General features: G+C 41.7%; 1 protein-coding gene across 2 annotated transcripts; it reads left to right on the plus strand.

Moving 5' to 3' along the window:
* The first annotated feature begins 800 nt into the window (after nt 1–800).
* On the plus strand, nt 801–13,001 carry MEPE (matrix extracellular phosphoglycoprotein). Of its 2 annotated transcripts, none has more exons than XM_006198171.3 (4): nt 801–854; nt 5,726–5,779; nt 6,737–6,829; nt 11,538–13,001. In XM_006198171.3, the coding sequence occupies exons 1-4, from the start codon at nt 801–803 to the stop codon at nt 12,999–13,001; spliced, it is 1,665 nt and encodes a 554-aa protein (XP_006198233.2). The 2 variants fall into 2 exon arrangements, with proteins under 2 accessions (XP_006198233.2, XP_072829641.1); XM_072973540.1 differs by having other exon boundaries at nt 11,541–13,001.
* The last annotated feature ends 222 nt before the right edge of the window (nt 13,002–13,223 follow it).

Raw genomic sequence — 13,223 nt, forward strand, 5'->3', positions numbered from 1 at the left:
GAGAAACTGACTCAAGGTGGCATGGAGTCTGTCTCTAGAGCTGCATTGTCTGGATACTAATCTCGGTTCTGCCCCTTAATACCTGGGAATTCTGGGACAGGTTATTTGATTTTCTGTGTCTGTGTCCTAATCTATAAAACAGCAATAGTAATGCCCCCTAACTTCATAGGGTTATCGTAAGGCTCAGTGAACTGAGTACATGTCCAATTTTTAGAACAGTGCCTGGCTCACTGTAATTTTCAGTAAATGTTAGCTGTTAATAAAAGTATTCCATGAATTGATTTGGTCCGCAGGCCACAGGTAGTTCCTACCTCTTGTACACTGTTAATGAAAAGGGGCATATATGTTGGGGCCCCAGGACGGTACCGGACAAGATACCATTCCTCGAAGTAGAGCCTGCTACTCTGGCTGGTTCATTTAAAGTATGTTACTAGTTTCTATACTAACTTAATATTATTCTGAATTATATAAACAATTCAATTAAACAATCTCTCTCTGAAGACACAAGGGAAAAGTTGGGGCTTATAACAGAGCCAAACAATATGTCTATAAAATCCATTTCTATCAACTGATATCATTGTTTTAATAATACTGGACAATTTCATTTTCATTGGAATTATTAGACATACACTTGGATATAAATTATACATAGTTTTTTTTTTTAAACAAAAGGAGACAGACTGCTAAGGGGAAGGATGCGTGTATAGAATTTTGTGTTTTATTTATTCTTACAGCTGCAGCTCATACTTGGCAATGCTTTAGGGTGAAATGTCACTGTCTTTTTACAGAGATTCTCAAAGATGCGAATTGTCTGTTTGGGACTGCTCCTTTTCAGTCTGACCCGGGCAGCACCAGTAAGCATTTACGAATTCAGTTATGCATCATATAATCTTGGGCTATCTTTTTTTTTTTTTAATCTTTGGCTATCTTTATCTATTTTTCTTTTAAGCAATGTCTTTTTAAATTCATAGCACTTACCTAGTTCAGTTTCAATAAAGTACAAAACTAAGGGGGAGCACCCAACACTTGACATGAAATGTCTGTCACCAAGGGGGCCCTCAACAAACATGTGACAAGGAGTACGAGATGTCCGCACATTGACCTTGAAAGAAACAGCAGAAAGACTATTTCTGAGAAAACAACAGTGTTTCAGTCAGTTAATGCTAATGAGTAAATGCTAAGATACCCAAATTACAACACGTCAAAAGAAACTTTCAATATCTCACTAAAAACTGAAAGAACTGGACATGAATTTTCTATAGCTAAGCAACTAGATTTTATAGCCACATGAGAACATAAAGGGACACGAACTTCTCTGTAATTCTTGCAACACTCCCAGCACTGTGCGATCCCGCTGGTGATCGTCTCTTCACCCACGAAGCTAAGGATGAGACGCTGCCCCCCTAAGCTTAGCTCACATCAAGCTCCAATTTCCGTTTGTGTCTCTTCTTCCCTCTGACTCACCCAGATGAGTACTCAGGATGTGACTAACTTATCTTGTGAAAGTGCAGAATGTTACAGATATTTTCTGCAAAGGAGACACAGTGCTAATTAGATAATGTCTGGAAAACATCCTAACTTCTCAGAGTAACTTTTTCAGCTGGAGAACCGTGGGCACACGTGGTGATGCTGTTGTCAGAATAACTTACAGACAGGTCTTAAGCGAGTGGGTAACCAGCTGGGGAGCCTGCTGACAAGCATGAACCAGGCCAACCAGTGAGGACAGCTGGTTAAGAAAGTGTGTCCCCTCTCAGCACGGCTTAAAACAGACATCTACCGCTGCACAGATCCCAAAGCACACAACTGACCTGGCTCACTCAGGGCCACAGAGGCATGTGCTTAGGCAGGATGAGGATGGAGTGGTCCTGCTGACCTAGCTCAATCCCACCATCTGAAGATGAGTCTATTTTGAGCCACATGTCCCAAAGAACAGCTGGAGTGGCATTCTCCAACCATTTCCAGTAAACGTGCTATGTCAACATCAATCCAGTGACCACTGGTCAAGAGAGGGTGCCAGCCTTCTTCTCCCGAGGGAAACAATACAGTCTCCATTTCAGGGCCACGTTCATGGGCAGGAGAACCACCAAGTGGTTGGGGGCGGGGGGCGGTGTGCAGATTTCAGATGAAAAAGATTCGGCAAGGACACAGAGACAAATTTGGAATTATGAATGGCTAAATATGTTTTCTTCCAGATATAGATTCTATTTGAGCAATTATCTGTATTATTTAATAGTAGATTGGTGGTATCAGAAATGATCGATATACTGAGTCACTTACATATGTTTTGGAATTATAACCCAAATTCAAACTGTAGGAGAGGAAGAAGTTTTCCTCAACCCTCTTTGGGTCCCTAGCTGGGTTTGAAAATTAACTAACAAAGACATTAATAGGAGAAGAGTATAAAAGTTTTATTACAAATTTTACCTACCTCTCAACTGCCTTCAGCTCAAAATAATTTTTATGTCAAATAGGTCTATTTGAAGGTGACATCTTGGTTTCCTTCAAAAACAAAATTTTAAGTGGAAGAAAATAAAAGATGATTGTTGGGCCATGCAATTCAATTAATATTCATCAACATGCAATTAGACTATAAAGACTTTGTTGTAAGTTACTTTGTTGTAAGTTCATGATTTATTATCGTGAACTACAGTAAAGTACTCTGTACCTCCTCTGTGTGTGTGTTCTGTAAGAAGATACTGAATACCTCAAACTGGCATTTCTTTTTTTTTTTTTTGCTTAATATCTACCCATCTCAATTTTACGTTTTCTCTTTCCTGTAGCCCCATTTCCAGAACTATTTTAACTGTTTTGATATTTTTGAGGAATGACGCAATGATCTAAATTTATATGCGCAAGATCATGTAAGAACTAACACAAGCAGAGAGACAGCAAAGGAGAGAATTATAAAATGTGCCCTTAGGGAAAAAATGTTGTAAAATCGGAAAAAAGCAGTCATTTTCTTGGTTTCTTGATGTTAGGTAAAATTCTGGATTTTTTTATAGTGGAAGTAATGGAAAGCTTAATGGTTTATAGTTCATTTCATGTCTCACATTCTATAAAATACAATCTTTCAAAACATCTTTTGTCAAAGAGACCTGTTATAAAGCAAAAGCAAAGAAATAAATGAAAAACTGTAAGAGAAGACTTGAAATGTATCACACAAAACTATGTTTAAATATTTGTATATTTATAAAACTTTACCACCGATTAAAATTTCTGGAACCAGTGTTTCATTCTTAAACAAAACAAAACAAAAACAGGTTTACTATCATCAAATAGATTTAATCAGTGGATTTAAATAGTGCTTGGCATTGAACCTAGTGATTACACCTTTGCTATACTTACGTGTTTAGCACATTTGCACTGGCATGTTTATTAAACACAGTAAATAATTTGCAACAAAAAATATGCCTTGAAGGTACTTAATGTAAACTTCAGGAGCATTTCCTCTCATTATTAACTTTTTTTTCATATAGCAGGGCATTTAAAAATGTATTCTTTTAATCTGGGACTTTGAGGCAGAGGATTTAGGTTAAAATATCTCCTTTACTTCTATTAAAGCTACTGCCAGCCGTATAAGTATAGGTAATTTTTTTCTGAATACAAAAAAAAATTTTTTTCTTTTCTTTTTTCAGTTTTATTAGGTAGAATTGTTACAATTTGACTGCACATATACAATATATTGCTTGTAAATATATATGCACAATATACTGCACATATTTTTTAAGTTTACATCTATGTGCTGTTCATTGTTTCTAAGAACATTGAGAACTTTAGCTTTTTAAACTTACATAGTTATCAAAGGAATAAAGCCAACCACAAAATAAGAATTAATTCAGAAAGATACTTAAGTGTAGGTAGTTTTGCTTCTTCCACTGCCCATCTCACAGGGGTTATTGCGGGAATCAGATGAAACTATGTATACGAAAGCAGTTTACAAACTGTAATGTGCTTTATAAATATAAGGTGTTCTTGACAAGCTATTTTTTTTTCTAGAATCGAATGGAATGTTAGGCAAATCTGCCTGGAAGCCCAGCCAAAAGGGTGCTTTTATTAAAGTTTTGAGTTTATTTCTAAGACGATTTTTTTTATCAGTCAGGAAAACAAGGGGGGAGGGTATAGCTCAGTGGTAGAGTGCATTCTTAGTATGCACGAGGTCCTGGGTTCAATCCCCAGTACCTCTGGTTAAAAAAAAAAAACAAAAAACAAACAAAAAACCCAAAATTCATGATAGGGAGTTTAGCAGAGGGATTTTACTTGCAGAATAGTTGTAAAGTACAGGACAAACAGAAAGAACAAATCAGGGGTGGTGAAGCAACCCAGATATTTAAACTGCTCCCATCCCTTGGGTGATGGGAACAAAGAGGGAGGTGATGTTCCCAGTGCCCTGGGTTGGGGGAGGGGCCCCGCAGGAGGTGGGACCACAGAGGAGATGCATCTGGTTCTAGAGATGCAGCCCCCAATTGAGAGAGCAGGGAAGGACGAACCTGGGCTTCTCTCTCCTTCCACCCTCCAGTCTCAGGCCACGCCTCCCACGCCAAACCCAGACTGAAGCCAGATGGCCAGGGAGCTTGGGGAACGTGCTTTGTAGGGGTCATCCAGCCCAGGGAGCCCAGTATCTGAAAGCAAGCAGGTTAATTCCCAACACCTTATTGCAAGGAAATGCAGAACTTAAAGGTTTCCTCAAGCTGAATACCTTCCCTCCAGGTTGACAGAGCCCTTTTATTTCATCTTTCCCTTGAGGAAGTCTCTTTCTCATCTTACCAGTTCCACCAGGCTGATCTGCTTGAGCACAGGCATTCAGACTCAGCCAGTGCCACCCATTGGTTCCTCTTGTCAAATCTGAGATAACCTAGGAGTTTCAAAAATAAATAAGGAAATAAAAATACTGAGAAGAAAGGGCTATCATGTCTACTCCTGCCGTGGCAGTCTTGCTCCAGGGTCTGCAGGTCCTCTTCTGCGCATGCTCTTCTGTGATATCTCAGTTTTATTCCCGAAGCCTGGGACAAAGCTGTGCCTATTCATTTTTAGTTTCTGGTCTTTCTCCACCTCCATGGCTGACACTCATCACCAGCCATCTACCCTCAAGATACTCTGACACTCTCTTGTCTAATCAAGAGAAAGAGTTTGTCCCAATCTGCAAGCCACCCCATTTTCCCTTTCCCTGAAAGACACACCTGCCCAGGTGACTAGCAGCAATAAAGTCCCATCCTTAGGTGTGCTCTTTCCCTTAGGTTCAGGGCTATGCTGTTACTCTTGCTGGACTACCAGCAGTATCATATCTTTACTCATATAGTAGTTACTGGGTATCCACAATCAATGCACATACAATCCCCATCACCAAACTCTGATTTTGGTTCACTGATACTAACAACACCCAGTGTACCAGGGAAAACTTTGTCTTCAGCAGATACCAGTGACATCCAAGAGTTTTCACATGGCGCACCACCCCTCCCAACCCCTGCACCTGAATGTGGTTCTGTAGTGGAGACGGCATTGTCTCCCTCTGTGGGTGTGTTTAGGGGGGTAGGGAGATGCAGGTATCCTCCTTCAATACTGAAACAAACATGGGGAGTGTGTCCGTCTTCGTTTGGTCAGAATGATGTTCCACATGGAATAATACAGCCCAGTGAGAAAAAAAATAAATAAATGAAACATTTATTGTTTGAAGAAATGAATGAAAGAAGAAATGTCGGGTAAAGTTTTATTTCTTGTTTCCTTTCAGACATTTCAACCCCAGGGGGAGAAAACTAAGCAAGACTGTGTGGAAGAACAGAGGGTAAACAGAATTATTCTTCTCAAATAAACCCCTTTCCACTCTGTAAAGAGAAAAGTCAGTAAGAGGAAAATTTTAACTGTCAAAATATTCTTGTGTCCCTGGGGTGGAAATGGAAAAATCACACCACACAATTTGGCACCTGAATTCACCCAAGGTGATAGAAAAGAGAAAACACTTCCAAATGGAAACCTGTTTCTCTTCGCTATGATTTCTTCCTTTAGAGGGATGAGTGAAACTTCTGGGAGATTGTTACCGGCCAACAATATTCTCCCACATGTGTACGTGAGAAAAAAGCGGTAAATGAGGGAGAAAGCAAAGGGAAGTGGGTCAGCGCGTCTCAGTGGGGAATTCTGTGTACATGGAGTTAGCTTTCTGTAGGCAACCAGAGAGTTCAACAGGGACCCTCGGCTCTTCATGTCACCAAATTGCAGCTTACTTCTGCCTACCACGGTTTCTCCTGGCAGTCTCAGAAAATTCTGCTCCAAAAACTAACAATCTTCTGTTCTCTATCTCAGCTGAAAATTACAAAGGAGAAAACTGCAAGCTTAAGAGCCTGAATGTTCATGCTGTGAGTTTTGCCTGTTCGACATTCAGCATGAATACTGTAAACTCTGCCTTTCTCCTAATCCCCCGTCTCCTCCCACTTGAAAATACTTCCACGTGCTCTATTTCTGTTGAAATTTGGTTTAAAGAATTGATACACCCTGGGGGAGAGAGCGATTGACAACCATCCTCAACGAAAACTGATTTAGAGATGGGCAGAAAAGAAAGGAACTGGCCGCTCTCTTCAGGAGCTGGCTGACACACGCCCTCCTGTGGTTACTGGAAGCACTACCACTTGTCAGATGCAGAAGCAGACTTAACCCAAGTGAAAAATACCTTGTCGTTTCGAAAAGAGAACCAGAAAACGTCCTAGTAAGATATAAACCCACCTTAATGTAATGTTGTGTTTTGTAGATAACGTACAAAGGCCACCATGAGAAACATGGGTATTATATGTTTAAGTATGTTTACACATCACCTGGGAGGAAAAATCAAACTGACATGAAGGTAAGCTGAATCCTGGTGATTCTTAACATGAGCCAAACTCTGGACTAACACTGGGAGAAACTGAAGGGGAGACAAAGCTTACTTTCGCCTGCTCTGGGGTTTCTGTCTGTGGCTGGTGTCTTTGTTCTTCCCCGACAGTTCCAGCTCCCCAGAGTCCCTGAGTGTTGCTGATACAGATGGACCACCACATGCCCTGGCCCCAATCCTGCCCGCTTCGGGACCTCCCATGGCAGGCGTGGTACTGGCGGGTCCCAGACACCCATGAGTTTTTCATGTTATCGCTTCTGAGTAAAGTTTGATCTTTTATAAGGAGGTGTTCTGGACATAATTTACCATATACTCTAATGAGGGGCTGGGGGATTAGAAGGAAGTCTTTTTGGCCTAAAACGTGACATGTTAGTGTCCCTTAAATTCACTCCTCAGCTGACTCCATCTGTGTCAGGATCCTTAGGGGAGAAAGAATTGGGACTTTGTCACTGGAAGAAAACAATAGTTCTTTTCACTCGGTCCCTTCTTGCAGATTCACTGGCCAAAGAGCTAGAAACAGTTTAAAATGCCATCAGCAAAAAGACCATTTACTTTCTCCAAATCTGGCTTCATTTCCCAGGGAAGTAGTAGTTTCCCTTCAGAAGGTTATTTTGTTCTGCTCAGAATACTTCAGCTGTATCTCCTGTGACTTAGCATCTCCAAGACTAATTGCCTTTTAAACTTCTTTAAATATCTGCTGAGCTCTTCCTATGGTACAAGATATTATGTGTGATAAAATGATTGTGAAAACTTAACTCCTTCCCTCCAGGATTTTAGAGTTAGAAAAGAAACAAAAGGCACTTACAAAAATTACTATAATCCGAGACAGCATGTGCAAAGTGCCCTGTAAGTTGTACCCAAAGAATCGTGCTTTAGGGCTTGGGGTAGAAAAGACTAGTTCCTACTCTGGTGTTCAGGGAAAGCTACAGAATGGGAATAACTGAGCTGGGCCTTGAAGGATGAGTAGGATTTGAGTAAACAATTGTGTGAGAGAAGCCATGAAAAGAATAATATGAACCAAGGCACAGAGACCAGCCAAGTGATACGCTGATGCTAAAACCGTCATAGAGTCAACAGTGAGATCAGAAGTCATGCGGCAGAAGCAAATGCAGAAATGACTGACCATCACATGCCACAACTTGAAAGCTGTTTCATGCTTTTATTTCTAAAAGAACTCTATTCAGTCTTTAAAGAAATGCACACAGATTACTAGCATACAGGCTGCGGTTTTAAAGGCAGTAAAAGCACCAAATATAAAATAAAATGTCCTGCTTCAGAAAAGGAAGGGGAAAAAATTAAGAAGGGATTATTATAGTGCACCTGTTTAACTCAAAAGTGCACATTAGCCATGAGCAAATGAACTTGGCTGCAAAGGAAAACATAAATGCCCGTGAAAACTTTCCAAGATTTAACGTTTTAAAATAAGTCAAATATTTTTTAAATCCTTTTTATTCAGAAATGACTTATTATGGAGTTCTTTTCTATTTTATTTTTCCTCGTGAGAAAAGTCTTACCTATTTTCAGAATACACCTGCCAATATAAAAGATTAGTGAATAATGGTAAATCTTCCCAAATAAGTTATTTCAAATTACATCCTAAAAACACTACACGTTGGAACTTTTGTGTGCTGTGTGTTAGCCAGCTTCATAAGAACAGAGGACACTTCTGTAAACCATTTTTATCTTGAGATTCAAGTGTAAGCTGACTCAGCAGTTCCCAGGTGCTTCCAACAGTGAAGCAAGTATATTAAAAGTGAGGAACCCGCCAAGTAGACGGTCCTCCCATTGGGGTGGGTCTGAGCATAGCGACCTCCTAAGAGAGCTCTGCACGTGTCAGCCTGGGGAAGAGAAACCTCCATTGGGTCCCCGGTGAGTAGGGAGGAAAACTGAACTTTCCTAGAAGGGTGGCCTATGAAAGAGGAAATGCCCTTAAGAATTGTTGCTTCGGGAAAAAAGGGGTACTAGTTACTAGTTGAAGGTTTTAAAAAGCTTTTTAAAAATTAGAATATCCATAAATGAAAAGATCTGCCCTGAAAATTAACAAGCAATTAGCCCTTAATATGTTCAAGGACAGGCCAGTTGACCACAGGTCGTAGAGACTGGGAAGGATGCGGGCGGAGAGGCTGGACACCCAGCTCTGTCTCTCACTGGATACACCCAGTTCTCAGGTTCCATATCCTCTCAATATCAATGTGGCTAATATTAAAGTTATCTTTTTCTCTTGCCTTCATTTTTGCATGTCAACATTCTAGTTATTAACCCTTCTTTTATTTGGACACCAGCAAGAGGTTTTTCTTTGTAACGTTTTTCTTTGGCGTAATCCTAATCTAAGTGATTACAGCTCATTCCTGGACCTGCAGCATCCTCCAAACTGTTCTTTCTTACCACAATTTCTCCTAAACCTCTGATTTTTATTTTGTTACTCTCTTGCTCATGCACCTTCACTAGCCCTTCATCCCCTGCAAAATAAAATCAAATTCTTATCTCTGGAATCCCAGGTTCTATGAATCCCTGACACTGTGTAAATCTGTGCAAACCCTGATTAAATATGAGGTCTCTGCCCCACCACCTCACCCCCACCCTCCACACCCCTGCAGAACTGTTAACCTCTGCCATTCAAGAAGTCATCAGGGATTCCTTAGACCATGCAGCACCCAGCCCAGCTTCTCACATGTGCTGATCCCTCGATAAATATCTCTTATTTTGATTTTAGTTCAAAGACTTCTGTAGTGGTGGTGTAAATTTTAGCTCACCCAACAAGTCTGAGGTGGAGAGAAAGTATGATTCTGTTTATAATTGTTCTGTTGCTCAAGAGCTCCTCCCCATGGGTCAATGGAAGGGGGAGGGAGCATGCAGAAATTAATTTAAATTCAACCTGTGTAAACTTAAGGTTATCTAATCATTGAAGTAGTTCTTTAAGTTAATCCTTCAGTCTACCTGGGATAAAGATGCTTGGATCTTCACTCTCCTCCCTTCTCCCTCTAAGCTGGCATGCACACCTAAGAGGGAGTAGGGTACGGCTTACACCATCCCCTACAGATCACATACCACGTGTACAAACATGGCTTACGCCATAGCGCACAGGAAGACATGGAATCCTCAGACACGCATGGGGCAACATTGCTTGACCACTTGTGCGCTGCTGGCCCGCTGGTACCCTAAGATGAAGTTGCTGGCTGCCACAGCTTGGGACCAAACAGTACAGTCTTGGTTGGGACCTAGTGATGATTCAGCCTCTCTTGGCTCTCATGCCAAATTAGACGCCTCTTTGAGTATGACTCACATTTGTCCCAAGTGTATACACTTCATCTACATCTCCTTTTAGAGCCACCTCACTCCCTCCACAGTGACACTCCCTGGAAAGCTCCCAACCACTCTCAGATGCTTCCATATCCAGCCTGTGCAGAGGAACAGTGAGCAGCACGGGAAAAACCAGTCTCAGCCCCTCTTTCTTCTCAACCACATTGTTCAAGCGTCTTGCACCTGGGCTGCACCTCAGGCTGGCAAGGCGCAGACCTTCCCCCCAAAAGATGGACAAATTGAGACACAAACGTAGACACTTCCTCTTCTTTTCCACGTTTCCTTTCTCTTCCCATTATTCTCTCCGGGACTTTTCTTGTCTGGACCTCCCTTACTTACACTTATGATCACAAAGAGAAGTTCTCAGAGTGTGGTCTACAGACCAGCAGACTCAGCCTCAGCTGGGAACTTGTCACGAATGCAAATTCTGGACCCCACTCCCAGCCTACGCATCAGACACTTTGGCCGTCGGATCCAACAATCTTTGTTTTAGTAAGCCTTCCACATAGTTCTGATGATGCTGCATTTTGAGGCCCTATTGATCTAGACAGTCGAATTTGGTTTATTACATGATAAAAGAGGAAGAAAATGAAATGAGTGAGTCCTTTTTCAGACAGTAACTTGGGTCACCAACAGTTGTTGCAAAATCCTTTGTTTGAATGTTAGAAGCTGAGTATCACCTAGATTCTTCTATTTGGATATTTTCTACTTAAAAAAAAGAAAGAGACAGAGAGAGAGAGGGAGAGAGAGAAAGGAAGGGAGGAAGGAAGGAAGGAAGGAAGGAAGGAAGGAAGGAAGGAAGGAAGGAAGGAAGGAAGGAGAAATGAAAAGATTTATACCTTTGAAGACCAGGGCAAAGCAAAGAGAGAGAATGGAGGAGGGAGAGAGAATGAGAGAGAGAATAATTATGTTTGAAAGATGAATTCCATTTCACCTGCAGTGACTCCCCAGTTACAACATAAGGACCACACTCATCCTCCTTAAATTCAGGTCCTCCTTCAAAATCTGCATTTCCAAATTTATTTCTTATTCTCTTCTTTAGGATTTTTCTATTCCAACCTCACAGCTTTATTCATGTTATCTTTCAAACGTTTCTTGTTTCCAAACATTTAAATATGCCACATATTCTTAAGATGTTCTCACCGCTCCCCTTTCATGCACTGGAATCTTACCCACCTTTCCAGCCTTGCTCCTTCTTTTTCCATGAAACCTGCTTTGGCCATTCCAGAATTATCTCTACCAACAAACCTCTACTGAGTTAATGGTCTCTTTTTATTAAGTATCTTGTGGGTTTATTTAAAGTACTATTATTGCCTAAGAATTATTAGACTTAAAAAATTTAACATAAAAGAATCACTTTATGTTGAAAATTACCCTTTAGCAGGAAGGAAAGAACAAAGACAATACTGCTCTTCACCATTCCGGCAAGAGACGTCAAGAGCCTGCCCCTAGAGAAAACACTGTCCAGGAAAACGAGAAAGCCTTGTCCCTTCTTGGAGCCAATGAAATTAACAAAAGCACTAAACCCCCAAATCTTTTTGAAAACAGACCGACCACGAATGAAGACTACAGTATTAGTAAGAAAGAAAACGCCCACGGTGACCTAAAGATGCCCACTTACCCTGAACTGACTGGGAATCACAGGGCTGAGGCGGGAGAAAGCGCTGTCAGCAAACTTCATGACCAAGAGGAATACGGCCCAGCGCTCATCCGAAATAGCATGCAACACACAGTGGAGCCGGGGGCTGTGACTGAACTCTTGGAAGAAAACAAGAACAAGCCCAAGAATGTTCTAAGCAAGATTCCAACAGCTGTAAACTATGCTAAGGCGCCCACAAAAATTAAGAAGAACCATCAAAGTGATTCCCGAGCCCAGAACACTCTAGTGAAAAGCAGAAGTGCCCACCGTGTCCAGCACCACATGGACTACCTAAAACAGCCCCCCAAAGTCAAAAAAGTGCCCAGTGACTTTGAAGGCAGTGGTTACCCAGATCTTCAAGGAAGGGGGGACAATGATATCGGTCCTTTCAGTGGAGATGGTCCACCTTTTAAGGACATTTCTGGTAAAGGAGAAGCTATTGGTCCTGACCGGGAAGATGCAGAGAGTCAAACAGAGTTTTCCAGCCCAAGTGAAGTCGAGACCATCACCCCCGATGCAAGAGGACCAGGTTACAATGAGATCCCGGAGAAGGAAGGAAATGGCAGGAATACGATTGGAACCAGGGATGAAACAGCCAAAGAGGCAAATGCCGGCGATGTAAGCCTAGTGGAGGGCAGCAACGACATCATAGGTAGCACCGATTTTAAGAAACTCCCTGGAAAAGAAGGAAACAGAGTGGACGGCGGCAGCCAAAATGTTCATCAAGGGAAAATAGAGTTTCATTACCCTCACACACCCTCAAAAGACAAAAGAAAAGATGGCAGTAGCAATGGGGCTGAAAGTACGAATTATAATGAAATTCCCAAAAATGGCAAAGGTAGTAGCAGAAAAGGCACAGACCATTTCAATAGGAAGCAAGTGACTTCAAATGAAAAACAAACATTTCCAAGTAAGGGCAAAGGTCAGGGCCGGCTCATTCCTTCTCCTGGTTTTGACAATGACTTTAAAAATGAAATAGGTTTCCATAATGGCCGCAATAATGAGGGGACCATAACACACAGCAGGAAAAATCACTATGTACCCCACAGAGAAAGTAATTCTACATGGAATAAGGGTGTGCCCCAAAGGAAAGGGTCCTGGGGTTACAGAAGACCCCATTCCAGTAGGAGGGCTCGGCCCCCTAAAAGGCATGACAGTAGTGAATCGTCTGACAGTGGCAGTTCAAGTGAGAGCGATGGTGACTAGGAATTTCCAGCAGGACAAAAGGGCGAACACTAGTGGTCTGGGACTTGACGCTCTAAAGGAGAGCCATGTGGTAATGGACCGGCTGAAGGACCCAGCCGGCACTGAACACACCAGGGAACCCGGCCTCCTGGGGAGGGCTGTTGCGATTTTCATGGTCGTAGAATGAAATCCTGTTCAAAGTTTTGATGCTTTATGAAATCCTAGTCAAGGTTACGGCTAAAC

Source organism: Vicugna pacos, chromosome 2 (genome assembly GCF_048564905.1).
Source record: "Vicugna pacos chromosome 2, VicPac4, whole genome shotgun sequence".
In the NCBI taxonomy this organism is placed as follows: domain Eukaryota; kingdom Metazoa; phylum Chordata; class Mammalia; order Artiodactyla; family Camelidae; genus Vicugna; species Vicugna pacos.